The sequence below is a fragment of the Suncus etruscus genome, chromosome 6 (assembly GCF_024139225.1).
Source record: "Suncus etruscus isolate mSunEtr1 chromosome 6, mSunEtr1.pri.cur, whole genome shotgun sequence".
Taxonomy (NCBI): Eukaryota; Metazoa; Chordata; class Mammalia; order Eulipotyphla; family Soricidae; genus Suncus; species Suncus etruscus.
Genome location: NC_064853.1, coordinates 117,856,535 through 117,877,396, shown reverse-complemented (window position 1 = coordinate 117,877,396; position 20,862 = coordinate 117,856,535). Strand labels below are relative to the sequence as shown.

The 20,862-nt window shown below is 43.8% G+C and overlaps 1 protein-coding gene across 5 annotated transcripts in view; it reads left to right on the top strand.

Moving 5' to 3' along the window:
• The window catches only part of NSD1 (nuclear receptor binding SET domain protein 1), a 127,057-nt gene that overhangs the window by 102,849 nt on the left and 3,346 nt on the right, over positions 1–20,862 (top strand). For all 5 annotated transcript variants that reach the window (XM_049775685.1, XM_049775683.1, XM_049775684.1 and 2 more), the window contains 7 exons: positions 2,441–2,597; positions 4,491–4,696; positions 10,686–10,798; positions 13,390–13,659; positions 15,402–15,518; positions 16,655–16,796; positions 18,915–19,021. In XM_049775685.1, coding sequence (XP_049631642.1) covers positions 2,441–2,597; positions 4,491–4,696; positions 10,686–10,798; positions 13,390–13,659; positions 15,402–15,518; positions 16,655–16,796; positions 18,915–19,021 — 1,112 coding nt within the window. The remainder of the gene's footprint in view (positions 1–2,440; positions 2,598–4,490; positions 4,697–10,685; positions 10,799–13,389; positions 13,660–15,401; positions 15,519–16,654; positions 16,797–18,914; positions 19,022–20,862) is intronic.

The following is a 20,862-nucleotide window of genomic DNA, read 5'->3' as shown; positions in this document are numbered from 1 at the left end:
ACATTGACTATTTCCTACTTTCTCTGTGATAATCTTTTGCAGTGCTTTCCACTGTGAAGTCATCGTGCCTTACACATCACACTGGCACTGGCACTGACACTGACACTTGGCAGTTTCATCCATTACAAAACGGAAGTCTGTAATTAGCCCCAATCATCCCAGATCCCACCTGTAAAGAACTGTTCAACCAAAGCTATCACTTTGGACTGAATGCTTGCTTTATTTACAGGGACTTGGATTCCATCCAAAGCACTGCGTGGCATTAATAGAAAACATTTCTTTTTTTTTTTTTTTTTTTGTTTGTTTTTGGGCCACACCCGTTTGACGCTCAAGGGTTGCTCCTGGCTATGTGCTCAGAAATCGCCCCTGGCTTGGGGGGACCATATGGGACGCCGGGGGATCGAACCGAGGTCCTTCCTTGGCTAGCGCTTGCAAGGCAGACACCTTACCTCCAGCGCCACCTACCCGGCCCCTCAAGGAGGGTGTTTTTCTTTTCTTTTCTTTTCTTTTCTTTTCTTTTCTTTTCTTTTCTTTTCTTTTCTTTTCTTTTCTTTTCTTTTCTTTTCTTTTCTTTTCTTTCTTTTTTTTTTTTTTTTTTGGTTTTTGGGCCACACCCTGTGACGCTCAGGGGTTACTCCTGGCTATGCGCTCAGAAGTTGCTCCTGGCTTCTTGGGGGACCATATGGGACGCCGGGGGATCGAACCGTGGTCCGTCCTAGGCTAGCGCAGGCAAGGCAGGCACCTTACCTCCAGCGCCATCGCCCGGCCCCGAAAACATTTCTTTATGTTGAGTAATTTTTGTTTTTGTTTTTAATTGGGGGCCATACTCAGAAGGGCTTAGTGATACTCCTGGCTCTGCACTCAGGAAGTACTCCTGCTGGACCTGGTGGAGTCAGTGGACCATATGGGGTGCTGGGTATCAAAATCAGGTCAACCATATGCTAGGCATACACCCTATCCACTATAGTATTGGTGCACCTGTGATATGTTAAGTAATATTAATTCACTAGCAGCTGTACATATAAGCTAGGATATCTAGATAGAGTATTATGTATTTTTGGTTTTCAAAAAACTACTTCTGTGTGATTGTTTTGTTTTGTTTATGGTCACATGTGATGGTACTTAGAGGTCTCCTGTCATGCTACTGGGGACTTTCCCCAGTGGATTTGTACTGAGTATCAAATTCTGGTCTTCTATGCATGCACTCTACCTCTCTGGTCTATCTTTCCACCTTTGATATGAATTTTAAGAGGGAATAGAAGGATAAGTATATAAATTACTTAATTTATATTATCTGAGAAACATCTGCCCGTTATTTCCAGACTGCTTGTTCTTTTGCTCAGATCCTTGTGGCCTTTGCTTGCCAACACTCTCATCTGATGCACTTTTGTTGAGTGTTCAGGGACTATTTTAATGTTTCTTCTTTTTCCCTGAATGTCATTTTATGGCCAGTTTCTTGCAAATGAGCTGATTTTTTTTTTTTTAAGAAAAACAGCATGTGCAATTAAGCGTGTCTCTTTTCAGAAATCTGAATATACTAAATATACATTTGTTTGTTTGTTTCTGGGCCATACCTGGTGAAGCTCGGATTACTCCTGGCTGTGCACTCAAAAATTGCACAAACATCCTACCTCCATGCCTTCTCTCTGGCCCACTTTTCTTTTTCTGTATATTAATGAAAAAATATTTTAAAAATTGTGTGTTTTTTTTTTTTTTTAGTTTTCTGATGTAAAATATGTTATGTAAATTTGTTTAAGCAGATGTGTGATTATAAATTTAAGAATTTAATGGGGTCACTATTAATAGTACAGTGAAGGTGAAGGCATTTGCATTTCCCTTGTATGCTACTGACCAAGTTGGATCCCCAGCACTCCATATGGTCCCTTAACCCACTCAGGAATAAGTCTTGAGTGCAGAGCCAGGTGTGACCTGTTGTGTGTCACCAACCCATTCCTCCACCACCCCGAAAATGTGGTGCTTGTCTGTCATTGACACTGTAGTCAGTGGGGCCTTTGTGTCAAGAGAAGTACTGTGACCTGGGCAATTGGACGTCCAGACTCCTTATTCTAACCTTGTTTTGCTGATAGCTTTTGGTGTGTGGGGCCAGAGAGACAGTACTGCAGGTAAGACACTTGCCTCATACATGACTAACCAGAGAGAATTTGATCCCCTAGTACCACATATGCTCCTCCACTACTTGGAATGGCCTCTGATCACAGAGCTTGAAGTAATCCCAGAAAACAAGGCTCTCTGTCCCCTTGGGTAGAGTGTGAATCCTGAATGTTGGAGGAGGTCAGTGTCCTAGACATATTTACTGAGTAACCATGGCGTGAGTGGGCTGGGGGGAGGATAGTCACTTTGAAACAGGAACATCTGTAGTAGTGAGGATCTATCTCTCTGCAGCCTTGGGATTTTGAGAGCAGATTTGTGGTTCTTGCAGGAGGCAGCCTTCTGTGCTGTGATTCTTGTCCTGCTGCTTTTCACCGAGAATGCCTGAACATTGACATTCCTGAAGGAAACTGGTACTGCAATGACTGTAAGGCAGGCAAGAAGCCACATTATAGAGAGATCGTCTGGGTCAAGGTCGGACGCTACAGGTGAGTAAGTGTGACACTCGATTCTTACTAGCTTTGTGTCTTATCTTTTCTTCTTAGCATTGCTTTGATTGGATATGGAATAGAAGAAAGAATGTACTTTAGATAGGCATAGATGTAAAAAATAACAAAAATAACTAACTAGTATTGTACACCTGGTGTACAAAGAATGTTCCTGGTATTTCTATCCTCCTATCACCAAGGTAACTTGTGCTGCATTGGAGTCTCCATGTCTGTGTGTAATTGTATACGTTCACAAATATTTTCTTCCTTCAGGTCTTTACATACACAAATGGTTAATGCCCTATTTTCTTTCTTTGTCTGCAACATTTCTGGTATCTGGCATAGGACCCAGAGTGTGGTTAAACTTTCACACACACACACACAAACACACACTTTTTTTTGGTGGGTGTCACACTCAGTAGTTACTCCTGTCTCTGTGCTCAGAAGTCGCTCTGGCAGGCTCCAGGGACCATATAGGATGCAGGGATTCAAACTGTCCTGTGTTGGTCATGTGCAAAGCAAACGCCCTACCACTGTGCTATTGCTCCATCCCAAACATTCCTTTTCTCATTGACCATTGCTGCACAGGGCAATACCCATTCCCCTTTGTCTCTTTGGCTGGTGCTGGATGGGGCAGTGACCTCTATTCCCTATGTCTCCTTGTCTAGTGTTGCTTCGTGCCTCTGCTCAGGAATCACTTTGAGATTGTTTGAATAGCATAGATGGGAATGGAGTGGTGATGTGATCATCTTTAATAGCTGAAAATAACTCATGCCAAATTGTCTCTTAATATGGATGATTGTGTTTGAAAGAAGCATTAGTCCTTGGCAGTTTCCTTTTTGGTTTGGTTTTTATTTTGTCACACCCAGCAGTACTCAGTGATCACTCCTGACTCTGCTCCTGGCAGGCTCGGGGAACAATATGGGATGCCGTGAATTGAACTGGGATCTGTCTTGGGTTAGCTATGTGCAAGGCCAATGCGCCACTGCTGTGCTATTACCTTGGTATGTGACCCCCCCCCCCTTTTTTTTGGATTTTGGGTTATACCCAACGGTGCTCAGAAATTGCTCTGGCAGGCTCGGGACCATATGGGATGCTGGGATTCAAACCATCATCTGTCCTGGATTGGCTTCTTGCAAGGCAATTACAGGCCCTACGGATGTGCTATCTCTTCAACCTATCAGTGGCAGTTTATTTTTTCTGTTTGTTTGTTTGTTTTTGGGCCACACCCAGTGACACTCAGGGGTTATTCCTGGGTGTGTGCTCAGAAATCACTCCTGACGTGGGGGACCATTTGGGACGCCAGGGGATTGAACCGAGGTCCGTCCTAGGCTAGCAAGGCAAGGCAGATGCCTTACCGCTGTGCCACAGCTCTGGCCCTGAAAGGTTTCTTTAGGCCAAGCAATGCTCATTTTGTCCAGACACAATTTATAGTATCAAAGCATGCAAATAACACAAATCAAGTGCCACCAATGTATTTGATTTCCCTTTGTGTTTGAAAGCCTAGCACTACCTACATGCAGAAAGCTAGCAGGTGCTGTGAGCGAAGTGTCACCAATAGAAATGGTCCTCCACCTTCTATAAGCGCTGTGTCTGTGTGCCATTAAGTTGAGTCGTATTTGCAGGGGTGCTCTAAGCTCCATCTCAGGCTCTTCCTGTGGGGCTTTTATGTATTTGTTAACCTAACTGATAAGCTTCAGTGAGCCACAGAGACTTACTGATTTCTACTCCAGAGGTTTTGTGCTCTTAAAATGAGCACCTCTGCTCACAGTAGATAAAGCTCACACAGAGGCCTGTTTTGACTTCCATCAGCCCAAAGAACACTGCTAGCAAGACATGGCTTATTTCTTTCTGTCCTTTAAGAAATTGCTCTCCTATGTTCCACTCTTATAGGTGGTGGCCAGCTGAGATTTGTCATCCTCGAGCTGTACCTTCCAACATTGACAAGATGAGACATGATGTGGGCGAGTTCCCAGTGCTCTTCTTTGGCTCCAATGACTATCTGTGGACTCACCAAGCCCGAGTCTTTCCCTACATGGAGGGGGATGTGAGCAGCAAAGATAAGATGGGCAAAGGCGTGGATGGAACTTATAAAAAAGGTAACAGTAGGGTAGGGCATTTGACATATACATGCATGACCCAGGTTCAATACCTGACACCCCATCGGGTCCCCTGACTGCTGCGAGTGTTCTCTGAGTGCAGAGCCAGGTGTGACTCCAAAACAAAAAGAAAAGGGAACTTGGACTGGAGAGAGAGTACAGTGGGTAAGGTGCTTACCATGTATGCAGACAACCCAGGTTCAATCCTCAGTACCCCATGTGGTATCCTGAGTCCCATCAGGAATAATTCATAGGGAACTAGAGCAGTTGTACACTTGCCTTACCTGTGGCTGACCAGCCCATATGGTTCTCTGACCATGCCAAGTGTGGCCCAGCGTCCCTCTCCCCAACTAAAAATAAAAATGTGCCATGATCCTTTTTGTTTCATAAACCAACACATAGATGGATTTTGACAAGTATCTTTATTTTGTTTGACTTCACTACACATTTAAGGCTAATTTTCCTTTTTTTGGGGGGGAGTCACACCCGGCAGCGCTCAGGGGTTACTCCTGGCTTTATGCTCAGAAATCGCCCCTGGCAGGCACGGAGGACCATATGGCCATATGGGATACCGGGATTCAAACCACCGTCCTTCTGTATGAAAGGCAAATGCCTTACCTCCATGCTATCTCTGTGGCCCCTAATTTTCCCTTTTGATGTTGGACTTGACTAGCTCCAGAATTACAGGGGAACCTTGCCCCAAAACTCCATTTATTTAGCCTGACCTGACCTTTCCTTAACAGGGATTTTTTTCTTTTTCATTTTGGTTTTTGGGTCACACCCGGTAGTACTCGGGTTACTCCTGGCTCTATGCTCAGAAATCACTCCTGGCAAGCTCAGGGGACCATATGGATTGCTGGGATTTGAACCACTGTTCTTCTGCATGCAAGTCAAATGCCCTACCTCCTATATCTGGCCCCAATAGGAATTTTCTTAAGGAATCTTTCTTTCTTTCTTTCTTTCTTTCTTTCTTTCTTTCTTTCTTTCTTTCTTTCTTTCTTTCTTTCTTTTGTTCTTTCTTTCTTTCTTTTGTTCTTTCTCTTTCTTTCTTTTGTTCTTTCCTTCTTTCTTTCTTTCTTTCTTTCTTTTTCTTTCTTTCTTTCTTTCTTTCTTTCTTTCTTTCTTTCTTTCTTTCTTTCTTTCTTTCTTTCTTTCTTTCTTTCTTCTCTCCTTTCTTTCTTTCTTTCTTTCTTTCTTTCTTTCTTTCTTTCTTTCTTTCTTTTCTTTCTTTCTTTCTTTCTTTTTTCTTTCTTTCTTTTTCTTCTTTCTTTCTTTCTTTCTGTCTTTCTTTCTTTCTTTCTTTCTTTCTTTCTTTCTTTCTTTCTTTCTTTCTTTCTTTATTTCTTCTTTCTTTCTTTCTTTCTTTCTTTTTCTTCTTTCTTTCTTTCTTTCTTCTTTCTTTCTTTCTTTCTTTCTTTCTTTCTTTCTTTCTTCTTTCCTTTCTTTCTTTCTTTCTTTCTTTCTTTCTTTCTTCTTTCTTTCTTTCTTTTTTTGTTTTAGTTTTTGTGCCATGCCCGGTGACGCTCAGAAATTGCTCCTGGCTTGGGGGACCATATGAGACACCGGGGATCAAACCCTGGCAAGGCAAACGCCCTACTGCTTCGCCACTGCTTTGTCCCCAGAAGATGTTTTTCTTTTTTTTCTTCCCCATTCCCCTTCTCTTACCCTCCACTTCATTTTTAGATAACTCATCAACTATTGGAGCTTTGAAACTGTTGCACACTTAACACAGGTTGGCAGTGACGGAGATTAGAATCACAGTAGAGTCATGTTGGTGTCAAACCGCTTTTTTTCTTAATGGGAAAAAACAAAAAGAACAAAACAGTCGTTTACAAAGCTAACTTTGTACGATGCTGCATTCCTAAGAGATAGCACAGTGGGTAGGGAGTTTTTCTTGCACCTGGCCAACCTAGGTTTTATCCCCTGCACTCTGTATGGTCCCACAAATGGTGCTAGGAGTGATCACTTAACATTGGTATGTGTGGCCACCCTCCAGAAAAGATTTTTTTTTTTTTGGCCACACTGGTGACACGCAGGGGTTACTCCTGGCTCTCTTCTCAGAAATCGCTCCTGGCTTGGGGGACCATATGGGACATGAAGGGAATCAAACTGCGGTCTGTCCTAGGCTAGCAAGGGCAAGGCAGATGCCTTACCTCTAGCTCTACCGCTCTGACCCCAGAAAACAGTTTTTTTTTTTTTTTTTATTAATTATTTTTTTTATTATTTTAATTATGACAACAAAGATGCAAAGAAAGAGGACAGGGTAAAGTTACAGTGGAAGCCCAATCACCCATAAACAGGATTCTCAGTAGTTCCATCGATGATATCCCAGCCTTGAACTTTCAGCCAAAGAACATTAAGAAAAACAAAACTGAACCCATGTACAATACAATTACTTTGTCCCTCAAATCCCCAGTTGTAGTACATATTGTTTCTTAGCAGCACACCATATAATCTAAAGATATTAGACTTATGTAACTCTTTAAACATTGAGGGCAAAGTACATTTATCTAGTTCCATGCACATGCTTACTAGTTTAAGTTAACCTCAAAAGTTTTAATGGGTTGTTTTTCTTAAGGATTGGAGTCAAGAGAACATAGTAAAAAACGATATTAAAGTGGCATTTGTTTGCATAGGCCCACCAAAACATAAGGGACATGGAAAGACAAATTATGGTCTAAATACATGGAGACCCTACCCCTGAAGTTTCCTGGCACAGGACTGACTCTAGGCTCCAGGCAAACTAGTTTGTCCAATTCAAGTCATAGTCTGTAGTGGCAATACACCTCCATTCCTCACATAGTCTCTGTTGTTGGTATCATTCTTCTGTATTAAAGATCCTGGAGTCTGCATATCCCATATTGCAGTCAGGATGGTGCAGAGCATCCTCTCGTTTCACCTCACACTTAAGGGGCAATAGAGAGAACCATGTCCTGTAGAGCAGGTCATCGTTGTTGTCATGTCTTCTCGCAGGTCATTGTTGTTGTCACGTCTTCTCAGTGTAAACGGAAGTGTCTTATTAGGAGGTCGATGTCACACCCTTGGTAGTGTCTTTCCCGGTAGAGGACTGCTTCCAACTGTTGCTATAAAAGACCTTGGATGTTTCGTAGATAGCTTGCCTGGTTCCAGCGTGAATGGAGAATGCCCATTCAACTGAGGCCTATGCCAGGTCATTATATCAATATTCAGGGTGTAAGGTACATTGTAATGAGATTTATTAGATAATAACTAATCTGTATGTATAGTGTTTTCCCATTTTAATGTGTCTATGCAAACAAGGATCAATGCCACGAAGCGTTATTGGTGCATCTGGAGGCAATAGGAACAAGACCAGCAATTTCCATGACATAGTTCAATCATAGGCATCAAACTGAGGGATAGTTCCACCACAATCCTTACTGAACAGCTTACAAAGAAAAGACAAGATGAAAAGTGGATAGAAACATCATGGTAGAAGAATATATAGAGAGTTACAGCAGTTAAAGAAAATAACCATAAAATATTCAAAAAATATATGTGTTCAATATGTGTTCGATTTGTGTCCTTCTAAATAGTTCTGGGATTTGTAAGATCTACTGTATGTCTTTGGTCAGAGATTGAAGCTGTGTGTTACTGAAGTTAAGAAGGGTAAATCTGGGGTACTGATGGTTGGGAGGAGCATATGATCGCCCCCGCGCGGTTTCAAAATGTAGACTGGTATGAAATTGCCAGTGACAGCCTGAGTATAGCTGAGAAATTATTTGCCTCCCCCCAGATCAAACTACACCCCCTGATCCACCCTCTAGAGCCGGCCTGGGAGTGGGGAAAACCCAGGGTGCCCCATGAGCTCCTCCCAGAAACCCACCTGGAGATCCGGAGGAAAGGGGGAGAGGGGGTTCGGGGGACCCAGGTCCGGGCCCCCCACCCTAGGCCAGGCCAAAAGGCCGCTGGCACATACGGAGGTCTGCCAGCTGCCCGCCCGTGCTGCTAAAAATCCAGCTCCAGGAAGGGAGAGAGACCCTCCCAAGCCCGAAGGACAGGGATTTAAGCCCAACCTAGGCCGGTCCCCAGACCCGGCCTGGGAGTGGGGAAAACCCAGGGTGCCCCATGAGCTCCTCCCAGAAACCCACCTGGAGATCCGGAGGAAAGGGGGAGAGGGGGTTCGGGTGACCCAGGTCCAGGCCCCCCACCCTAGGCCAGGCCAAGAAAACAGTTTTTTTTAAGGTATATTGGACAAGAGGCTAATCTTGCAGTGAAGAAGTATAGAGTGGGCCCAAGGGTATGTGTCAACTTTCAGCCTCAAAAAAAAATTAAAAAAAAAAAACAAAACAAAAACAAAAACAGGAGCAGGGAATTTGCCTTCCATGCAGAATCACGGTGGTTCGAATCCTGGCATCCCATATGGTCCCTCAGGACTGCCAGGAGAATTGAAGTCCCAGTTTACCGGAGGAAAAGGGATTAATTCCTTCTCCTGGAGCAGAAGGTGAAGGGTGGGGTGATCAGCATGTCTGAGTCTGCTGGCTAGCACCCAGGACTCTGCGTGTCTGCTGGTTGATTGGTTGTTTGTGACTTAGGAGACACTTCCTTTTGGGGTCAGCATTGCGTGCCAGCAATATCCTAGGGATTTGGAATGGCATATGAGCAACACTTGGCCTAGGGTTCAGACAGTTTGCACAATCCCCATCAGTTCATTCCATCTCTCACTCTGGGCAACATGTTTGTGTGTGGGATTCTTGCAGACACCAGCAGTCAGACTGTAATTTAAAGAGAACTGGGTAGACTTGTACAGGACTCACTGTTCACCAAATCAGGAGGAAGGAGAGGGCCTGTGAGTACAACTAAGTGGGAAGGTGCTCGCTCACCGTATCTGTATGTAGTCTCAGGCTCCACCCCTCAACAATTCACCACAACCACCATCAACATTGCCACCAAAGGGAAACCGAACTGGATTGACAATCAGATTTCAAGACCTGAATTACTTTTCCTCACACTTTTCAGAATGAGCCAACCTAGTCACAATTCTTTTTTCTTTTTTTGGTTTTTGGGTCACACCTGGCAGCGATCAAGGGTTTCTCCTGGCTCTATGCTCAAAAACCTCTCCTGGCAGGCTCGGGACCATATGGGATGCCGGGATTTGAACTAACGACCTTCTGCATGAAAGGCAAACGCCTTGCCTCCATGCTATCTCTCCGACTCCTGTTTTTGTTTTTTGTTTTTTGTTTTTTTTTTTAATTTTTTTTTGAGGCTGAAAGTTGACACATACCATGCTATCACAATTCTTGTTCCGCTTTTTCCAGGCGCTGGTTCAAGAAAATGTTATAAGTTTGTGGTAACCCTGTTAGTGAGAGGCCATTAATTTTGTCTACAAATAGGAAAGTGATGCACATAGGTGTTAAATAACATGCTGGTTTCTCCTGAGCAAGTGTGCAGGACAGTTGGGAGCTGGCGAGTGTCTGACTCTGGCTGGGTTCAAAAGAGGAGAGAATCATCCTTGAAGTCAGTGTCCTGGAGGGGCTAAGACAGTTATTCACCTGTTTGATTTTTTTTGTTTGTTTGTTTTGTGTTTTTTTTTGTTTTTTGGGCCACACCCGGCGATGCTCAGGGGTTACTCCTGGCTGTGTGCTCAGAAATAGCTCCTGGCAGCCACGGGGGACCATATGGGACACCGGGATCCAAACCAACTACCTTTGGTCCTGGATCGGCTGCTTGCAAGGCAAAAGCCACTGTGCTATCTCTCTGGGCCCCAACCTGTTTGGTTTTTATTTTACGTTTTTCCTCTGAAGCTGGTAGTCTGTATTGTGATTTTTGAATTACTGCTTTGAATGCACTGTGGATGATACTTTTAATCCATTCATACAATGCTAGTAGCCCCTCCTATCCCAGAAAAAAATAGGCTTTTTCCTGTTTTTTTTTTTGTTTGTTTGTTTGTTTGTTTTTTGTGGGGGGGTGCAAAGTTATTTCACATCCCTAGAGGTTTAAATGATTCACACTGTGGTTTTATTTTTTTTAGCTCTTCAAGAAGCTGCAGCAAGGTTTGAGGAGCTGAAGGCCCAGAAGGAACTCCGGCAGCTACAGGAGGACCGGAAAAATGACAAGAAGCCTCCCCCTTATAAACACATCAAGGTGAGCACAGAAGTGTCTGAGTTGTGACTTGTTCTTCCTCTCCACTGTAGGAGAGTTCGTAGTGTTGCTTGGATATACAAGCCATTAGAAAGTTCCCGTGTCGGGAGTCGCAGAGATAACACAATGGTGTTTGCCTTGCAAGCAGCTGATTCAGGACCTAAGGTGGTTGGTTCGAATTCCGGTGTCCCATATGGTCCCCCGTGCCTGTCAGGAGCTATTTCTGAGCAGATAGCCAGGAGTAACCCCAGAGCACCACCGGGTGTGGCCCAAAAACCAAAAATAAAAAGGAAGTTCCCATGTCTAGGCATGTACTTGATACCCTGCCATGCTTCAGCAGAGTCTCTGTGCTTTAAAGACTCCCAGTGTTGGGAGAGCTTGCTTAGTCAGCATGTCACTGTTTGAACACTTTGATCAGTAGAAACCGGGGAGAAACAGAGGTTACCCTAGCTCTGATTCCTGAGGGAAAAAATTATTTACAGTTGACCCAGCAACAAGTCTTTATCAGCAACATTTTCCAGAATGCCCAGGGAAGGCTACAGTTCTAAGGGAGCCCTTAGGTGGTTGCAAGAGTTGAGTTTTCCGCTACCCTAACCTCAGAATCTCATTGGCCAGAAGATGGGACACCAGGAGCTGGAGAGATAGTACAACGGTAGGGCATTTGCCTTGTACACATCCAATTCAGGGCAAGGGGTGATTTGAATACCGGCATCCCGTATGGTTCCCCGTGCCTGCCAGGAGTGATTTTTTTTTTTTTTTTTTTGGCTTTTGGTTTTTGGGCCACACCTGGTGGTGCTCAGGGGTTACTCCTGGCTGTCTGCTCAGAAATAGCTCCTGACAGGCACGGGGGACCATATGGGACAACAGGATTCAAACCAATCATCTTTGGTCCTGGATCGGCTGCTTGCAAGGCAAACACCTCTGTGCTATCTCTCTGGGCCCTCAGGAGTGATTTCTGAGCACAGAACCAGGAGTAACCCCTGAGTGCCACCGGGTGTAGCCCAAAAACAAAAAAAAAAGAAAAAGAAAACGAAAACAAAAGAGGGGGCCATGAGGTAGCATGGAGTCAGGGTTTTTGCCTTGCATGAAGGAGGTTGGTGGTTCGAATCCCGGCATCCCATTTGGTTCCCTGAGCCTGCAAGAGTGATTTTTGAGTGTAGAGCCAGGAGTAACCCCTGAGCGCTCCCTGGTGTGACCCAAAGCCAAAAACAAAAAAAAAAAAGGAAAGAACGAAAGAAAAACAAAGATGGGGTACCAACCTCAGCTTAGTGAAAGACCAGTCCCCAGATTTGACCCAATATACCAGAGTTCCCTGTAGACCATGATACATCCCCAAAGTAGTTCCATCACTGATGTTTGAAGTACTTAAATCAGATTCAGCTGCTTCTTTGGATGCCCAGAAATTCACATTCCTGAACGCAAATTCTCCCATGTTTTTCTTGTTAGAAATTCGTTGCTTCTGCATACAATGAATGTGACATTTCTGAAGTCTTGCCTGTAGTTTGAAAGAGCTCATTATGTCTTTTAAGTCTCGCATGTTTAACTATGTCCCAATATACCAGTAAACATACTTAATGCTGAAAAACTGTGGGTTCCTGGGACTAGTGTGTGTATACGCATAGTATACCCTCGTAGTAGTCTGAGCTTATCCCTGACTCAGTGCTCAGGGATCACGACTGGTGGGGCTCAGGGAACCATATGCAGTTCTAGGGATTAAACCCATCTTACACTCTGGTTAGAGAAGCATTTTCCACATTGCTCTTTTCATCTTGAGGAGAAACCTTTTTATAGGAGGTGTGTGTCAAACAAGGGTAATAACCTTGAATCTAATATGAATATTGTAGATGTTGTTTGGTGTTCATGCTTCATATGCTTGAGGCTCTGGGTTCACGTTTGGCGCATCTCCGTAAATCTTGCCCCCAGCAAACGCATGTGCATGTACACACATGTTCTGTGTTCAAATGATTTTTTATTTCTTCTCAAACTGCCTAAATCTTTTTTTATCTTTTTTTAAAATTTAATATCCGTAGACCACAGGTAACAAAATTTTGTCTTTTCTACCACATTTAGGCAGTGCTGTCAGATGTATTCAAATATTTTGCATTTTTTATTATCATTTGCCTGTGAAGTTCCAGTTCATAAAACGAAACTCTCCCATTCAGTTTCCCCTTCTCTCTCCACCCAACACCTAGTAGCCACCTTCTTTCTCTGATTTTGTCTACATAGCCAGAGAGAAGCAGAACCTCATATTCACTGGTTTAGAGTAGTTGAGGGGAGAGAGCAAGCAAAATATGTGTTCAGGAGAGGTAAACAGGCCTAACCTTCCTTCTTAGTTTCAGCTATATCCATGATTCCTGCCTTACTTTATTAACTCATCTTTTAAAGGGCTTTTAGGTGGCTTCCTTATTTTAGGTATTGTGCCAAATATTTATGAACCTTCATTTATTCTCTCCCGGTCATGGACATCAACCCAGTGGCTGGCTCTTGAGTCATATTCTCTACCCTGTGCCCTGTTCCAGCCCAGTGCTGTTTGTCTCCATAGTTTGGTCCATCAGTCTGCATGCTGCTCTGCTGAGTATGTGTTTCTCCTTCAGGTGAACCGTCCCATTGGCAGAGTGCAGATCTTCACTGCAGACTTGTCAGAAATTCCGCGCTGCAATTGTAAGGCAACCGACGAGAACCCATGTGGGATTGACTCAGAGTGCATTAACCGCATGCTGCTGTATGAGTGCCACCCTACCGTGTGCCCCGCGGGGGGCCGCTGCCAAAACCAGTGCTTCTCCAAGCGCCAGTACCCTGAGGTGGAGATCTTCCGTACTCTGCAGAGGGGCTGGGGGCTGCGGACAAAAACGGACATTAAGAAGGTGATGAAAATGGGATTTCTGGTGTTATTTTCCCCACCCCTTCCTTTTGGTCTTCCTTGCAGTAGCGTATCAGGCTTTTCAGCTCCTTCCTGATGAATGTGAGGAAGTTGCTCCTTGAGGAAAAAGGCCATTGAGATTAACCTCTCCTAAAGAAATCCAGTCTTGACAGTGATGCTCTACAGTCTTTGTTCGTGGGGTTCTGAGGACACTGATTCATCATTACTGATCGGTTTCAGAATCAACATTTTTGAAATCATTATTGAAGTAGAGCACATTATGGAGCTACAGGGCCACTTGGGAAAAGAGTTGTTACTTATCGCATGCTCAGTTGATGTTGGTATTGATGTTTTGGTCAGGTCATTGTCACAGGGCATTGGAATTGCTGTCACAACCCTACACTTGATTTCATGCTCTGCTGTTATTTTCCAGATTATTCTCAACATCTGTAATCAAGAGACTTGGATATTAATGTCTCTTCTTAGGTATTAAGCACACTTTTGGTTTCAGGGGCCTTTTTTGTTTTGTGTACTCTTTGGGCCACACCTGGTGGTGCTTAGGGCTTACTCCTGGCTTTACACTCATGGTTTACTCCTGATAGGCTTGCAAGACCATCTGGAGTACCAGGAATCAAACCCGTTTGATCTGTATGGAAGGCAAGCATTGTATTTGCTATACTATCACTCCGGCCCCTGAGTGAAAATATCTTTGACTATATCAGATATTTAGGGTAAACAATGCAAAAATAAGGTCTTCATTTTTATTTTGGTTGACTGTGATAAGAATATGAAAAATGAGGGAACTTCATGAGAATACTGTGGTCTTATTTTTTCATGAAAATTCTGGTACCTAACTTGAGAAATCAAAATGAATGCATCATATAAGTATATTAATAACCTATTAATGAAATAATGACTACTCTGGGCACTAGGAGAGACAATCACCAGACTGGAGCATGTGCTTTATACAAAGGAAACACTACTTGGCACCCTAGCATTGCTGGGAGTGAATTCCAAGCACTTAGATGAGAGTAGTCTTAGTCTGTTGTTAAATATTGTAACAATGTAGGATATTCAGGTTTTAGTTAAATTAGGTTACACCTGTCCATTTGCAGACCCTAGAGTACCTCAGTGTTGTCTGGATCTTTTGGCGTTTCCCATCCTGTATATTATCCTCTGCTTGGACTTGATGCAAAACCCTCTGCTCTTGTTAACCAAGTATTGAGAGTCTCTGTTTTCTGTGTAGCTGTTGCTCTCTGCTGTGTGCCTGGTGGACGCAGTACATTCACCTAGGAGTCCCAGCCAAGCCTCCTAAGGCGTTTATACTCCAGAAGGCAGAGTCTGAGATTGAGTCGCACCCTATGGTGTGTAAATATGTGAACTCAGGGAACTAGGTAGGCAGGGGAGAGAATGACTTGTCCTCAGACTATTCTAAGACTTGCTCGAGAAGTAGCTGCCATAGAAGTCACCGTGAATAGAGAACCCAGAGATGTTGGCAGCAGTGGTTTGGAGAGTCAGGCTGGGGGAAAAGTAGAAGGATAGCTGGAAGAGGGGTCATCTCTCCCTATACCCCAGTCTTTCTCCCCTTCAGTCCCAGCGTTAACACAGGCTTTCCTTGAGAGTTGAGGATGGCTCTGGGCTCCACACAACAATGCTTCAGCTGCCATTCATGTTGCGCTGTGTGACATTTCTGTTGTCTTCTCTGTATTAGAAGCTCTGAAGTCAAACACTGTTTCCTTATTCTAGGGTGAATTTGTAAACGAGTATGTGGGAGAGCTGATCGATGAAGAAGAATGCAGAGCTCGAATCCGTCATGCCCAAGAGCATGACATCACTAATTTTTATATGCTCACTCTAGACAAAGTAAGTAGTCTGGTGCAGTGCCCCAGAATGGCAGTCAGGGTATCTGTATGTATTGATGTCTGGGTATCTCTGTCTACTCTATCCATACAGAGGATTTGTACTTAGGAATGAATGTGCCACAGGCACTTTCAGACCCACTTAGTTGATAGAGACAGGATTTGAGTGTAGGGGTGAAGGCTCATTTCTGCCTTCCAGGTCTGGAAGCAGGGCAGCAGCTTGGGTGTTCTTTGCCCAACATGTTGTCATTTTGTGTAGAAACATAAAGACTCCCTGTTTACCATTGTCCATCATGTATAGTACACTCCTTTTGTACCAGGTAGTTGTGTGTTGAATTAATTAATTAACGATGGGGCTGGATGGCGGTGGATGGAGGCCTTTGTGCTTAGGCCCCAGCCACGTGGCTTCATCCCCCATCCAGCTGGCAAGTTCCAGGCCCAGGTAATCCGCGTAATCAAGACTCACTCACACGCAGGCTTCAGGAAGAATCATCTTTATTTATGCCCTTGCCACCACAGGTGTGTGGCCTATGTCAACCTTTTAAGCATTCGCCCTGCATCTTATCTCCTGTTAGCCATCTTCCCTTTGGGCTCCATGCGGCCCAAAGATCCAAAAGCCAGGAAGCCAAGCCGGGCCAAGAGAGAAACGGCAAAAGGCAAAGAGCCAAAAAGGGCCGAATTCCCTTGGTCCCAGCCTTATCTACCTTTTTCCAAACCCCTCCCAGGAATGGGAGGTCTTGCAGGTAGTTACACCTATTATCCGGTTCCCAAAACTCCTCCCAGATATGGGTGGGTCTTGGGGTACACCACATTTCCCCCTTTTTTAAATATTTTCATGCGCCAACGTAATAAAGTGAAAATTAATAGTTGTGGACCTTCACCTTCAGAGATGCAGGGCTCTCCAACAGTAGTAATCATTTAGATTTCTCCACCGATTTCTCATAAGACCAGGCTGCTGCTTCTCAGCAGTGATCCTCAGACTTCAGGACGAGTCAAAATCATCCAGCCTAGTGGTGCTCAAGTACTGCTCCCCTCAGTTCAGAAGACAGGATCTGACAGTTTCTAAGCTTTGCCTATGGTCGTTGCATCTGCTAGTGGGATCTGAGGCCGACCGATAAGTAGCATCTTTTTTAATTCTAGGACCGAATCATCGATGCTGGCCCCAAAGGAAATTTTGCCAGGTTCATGAATCACTGCTGCCAACCCAACTGTGAAACCCAGAAGTGGTCTGTCAACGGGGACACTCGGGTTGGCCTCTTCGCACTGAGTGACATTAAAGCAGGTAAAATCCCTATAAAGATTCTTTTATTAACTAGGTTCTCTGATCAGAAAACCCCATGCACCTGAGAAGCTTCAAGGAGGCCTGCGGATTCTTCAAGCTATGGTTTTCTGCATGAAATACACTGCACTGTGTGAAAATGGTGAAATTGCCAGTTCCTCCCTGCCCTCAGAACATGCACATCCAGAATATACTCTTCTGCCTAGAAGTCTGCTCGTTATTGATCTCTCCTCCACTCTGTTGTATATGTGGGGTGTTTTGTGTGTGTGTATGTGTGTGTGTATGTGTGTGTGTGTGTGTTTATGGTTGTTGTTTTGGTTTTGGGTTTGGTTTGGTTTGGTTTTGGGGCCACACCCAGTGACGCTCAGGCTGGCTCTGCCCTCATAAATTGCTCCTCTCAGGTTGAGGGACCATATGGGATGCCAGGAATCGAACCCAGTTCTGTTGCAGTCAGCCATGTGCAAGGCAAATTTCCTACCGCTGCGCTATCGCACTGGCCCCTCTGTTGTATATGTGTATGTGATTTTTGGGATAACACCTGGCAGAGCTCAGTTTACTCAGAGCTCCAGGCACCCTGTGCTGAGCTAGTTATCAAACTCGGGTCAGGCACAATAGAGGTGGGCACTTTCTGTCATTTTGCATTTGTGGTCCAGTTAACTGTGTATTCGTGTATTTAATTCATGAAAAATCAGTCTCATGCGCCTCCATTTTTGTTCGGTTGGGGTTGTTTTGGTTTGGTTTTGGGGCCACACCAGGTGGCTCTGCACTTAGGAATCACTTCTGGCAATGCTCGGGTTCATATGGGATGCTATGGATCAAACCTAAATCCGCCACGTAGAGGCAAGTGTCTTACCAGTTATAGTATTTCTCTGGCCCTTTGTGGCCACACCCAGCCATGTGCTGTGTTTTCTCCTGGCTCTTAGCTCAGAGATCACTCTTGGTAGGGCTGAGGAGATCATTTCGATGCCAGGGTTTGAACCAATTCAGCTGTTTACAAAGGAAGTGCCTTCCCTTCTATTCTGCTCCGGGCCCCTGCTCATGTGTTTCCTTAATAAAAGAATACTGTGAACAAATTACCCACCATTCTACCTATGATTTGCCTAGTTGGTATGAGGGAAGGGATCAGCTCTTGATCCTTGGTGAGTTTGGGTTCCTACTGTCTCCTTGAGAAACCATTCTTGAAGAAGTCTAATATTTTCATCATCCCCAGTAGTGACCTGTTTGTAATAGTACAAGAGAAACTCCCTCATGGGGAGTTGCACATTGTTGCCAATGGGACATTTTCCTGAAATGTAACTGTTTCAACTGGATGTTTGCTGCTCATGAGCAGCTAATACCTGCTTGCAGGGAATAATGGAAAGTGGTTGAGGTGTACACATCTGACTTGCCCTGCACACGTCTGACTTAGGTTCATTCCCTGGCATCACATTAGGATCCCCAGGGCCCTGTCATGAGTATAAATACAGTCATTACTCCCACCTAGAGACTGTCTCGTTGTATGATTTCATTAAATACCTTATCTACTTGTGTTTAAATGTTCACATTTTGTTTGTTCATGTTTTTCATTTTTATTTTTGTTGTTTTGGGGGTCATTTATAGTAGCGCTTGGGACCAGATGGGATGCCATTAATTAATATCAATGTGAAATGTTAGTGTATTTGAAGTCATATTTGATCACCATAATGGAGTAAGATTTAATCCTCAGTTCTTTCCTCTTAAAATTGAAGCTAATGGAGCTGGAGATAAACAACAGAGGACAGTGTTTGTCTTACATGCCACCCACCTGGGGTCAATCTTTTTTTGTTTGTTTGTTTGTTTGTTTGTTTGGCCACACCCGGCGATGCTCAGGGGTTACTCCTGGCTGTCTTCTCAGAAATAGCTCCTGGCAGGCATGGGGGACCATATGGGACACCGGGATTCGAACCAACCACCTTAGGTCCTGGATCGGCTGCTTGCAAGGCAAACACAGCTGTGCTATCTCTCCGGGCCCATGGGGTCAATCTTGAACCCCGGCATCCCCCCAAAAAATTTATTTTAATTGAGACTCTGTATTTATTGAGTAATTCAGAATGTTTGCAGTGAAAACCACAGATACTAATATTTGCACCATCTGTTCTGCAGGCACTGAACTTACCTTCAACTACAACCTAGAATGTCTTGGGAATGGAAAGACTGTTTGCAAATGTGGAGCCCCGAACTGCAGTGGCTTTTTGGGTGTGAGGCCAAAGGTACCTTCCAAGCGTTTGCCTCGGGAATAACCATGTGATCCTTCCTACCTCCTGGTGTGGGGCTGAATCTTCTGACCTTGAGCTGTTCCTCTGAAATTAATGACACTGGCTAGGTCCCATAGTGCCACTGGCAGTGTCTGATCCTTGTGGCCAGTGTGATGACCACCTACCAGAGGTCTCTCTGTACAGTTCACACTGCAGTGTTGGAACAGTCTGATTTTAGATCAATTGCTAGTACCCTTCTGGCTAAAACAAGTTGTTCAATAGGAATCTGTAAAGTAGGTTCCTACAATGTCATTTTTTAATAAGTTACTTCCATTCTTAGTTTCTGTTCCTCCCATTCTTTCTCTCCATTTACTCTCCTCATGTCCCCCCTCCATCTAAAGAAATAAGAGAATCTGCTGCTGAATTTAAATTTCTAAGTAGTGTCACATTGTATATAAACGTAGGACCCTTAGTCTGATTGTTGTAACAAAGTTTAACGTTGTTGTTGTCTTAACTTTCTGTGTATGTTGCACTTGAACTGAATTATAGTTCTGTATAAGAATTATTTACGAGTCTGTATTATGCTTTTCTTAAATATTATAAAACGTTTTTCTTGCTGTTCCATAGTCTTAGCCATCATTGTAAGTGACACTTAACATTTTTAGATAATGGAGGGACAATTTATAATATTTTATATAATAAGAGATGAATCTGTAGATGCTTTGGTGGTATTGGATTATTTGCAACAATATTCTCCAGATTGAGGTTATAATTGTGATATCAAGTACACTCCACCAAGACTCCCAATTGTGTGTCTTTCCATAATAGTTCTATTTCTTAATATTATGAAGTGAACATAAACTAAAAAAAATCAGGGCCAAGTATCTGCCTCAGAGTGTGATACCCTATGTTCATTCCCTAGTTCCATATGGTCCCCTGAGTACTAGTAGGGAACCTCACACCCCTCTCCCTCCCAAAAAAGAGAAGTAAAACATACAAGTTAACATAGAAACCAAACCTACCTAAAAGAGGTAATGACTGAACAGCTAGCTACACATGTAGGTAAAGAATACTAAGTTGTTTTTTAAGGTTTTGGACCACACCCAACTCTTCTGGGCCCACTCCTGGCACTGCTCAGAGGAACCTGTGTGGTCTTTGGAATTATTTTGTTTTGTTTTTGGGCCATACTCTGTGGCATTCAGAGGTTATTCTTGGCTCTGCACTCAGAAATCACTCCTGCCAGGCTCAGGAGACCATATGAGATGCCGGGGATGGAACCTGGGCCTGTCCCAGGTCAGCAGCGTGCAAGGCAAGTGCCCTACCGCTGTGCTATCACTCCGGACCCTCATACCAGGAATTGATTCCAGGTTTCCTTGAGTAAGGCAATTGCTTTATCCATTCTACTACTCTCCAGCCCTAATTCTTTTATTAATAAGGAACATCATCCTAACATTGAACTTTGTCTTGCTTATTTTTTATGGAGTGGTTTTGGTTCCATAGGTGTCCAGTATATTAAAATAATTTAAAAAAATTTTTGAATTCAAGTTTCATGATGTTGGGTGTGCTGGGAAATGTTCTTTTCTATATCCTTCAGGTTTCAATCACCTTTCACATAGGGTCATGAAAAAAAAGAAATTTGAGTACAAATATATAAAAGTGGCTCACCATGGGCTGACAGTACTAACATACTCGCAGATGGATCTGGGGCTTCTAGGTCGGAGCACTATGGTGAGAACCATGTGTTCTGGAGACCAATTGTGGATTTAGATCAGAAGCCATGCTTGCTGAGATCATGTCCAGGGAAGCACTTTTTCTTCCTGGCACACACTTCTTTCTTTCTATGTTCTCAGTGATCT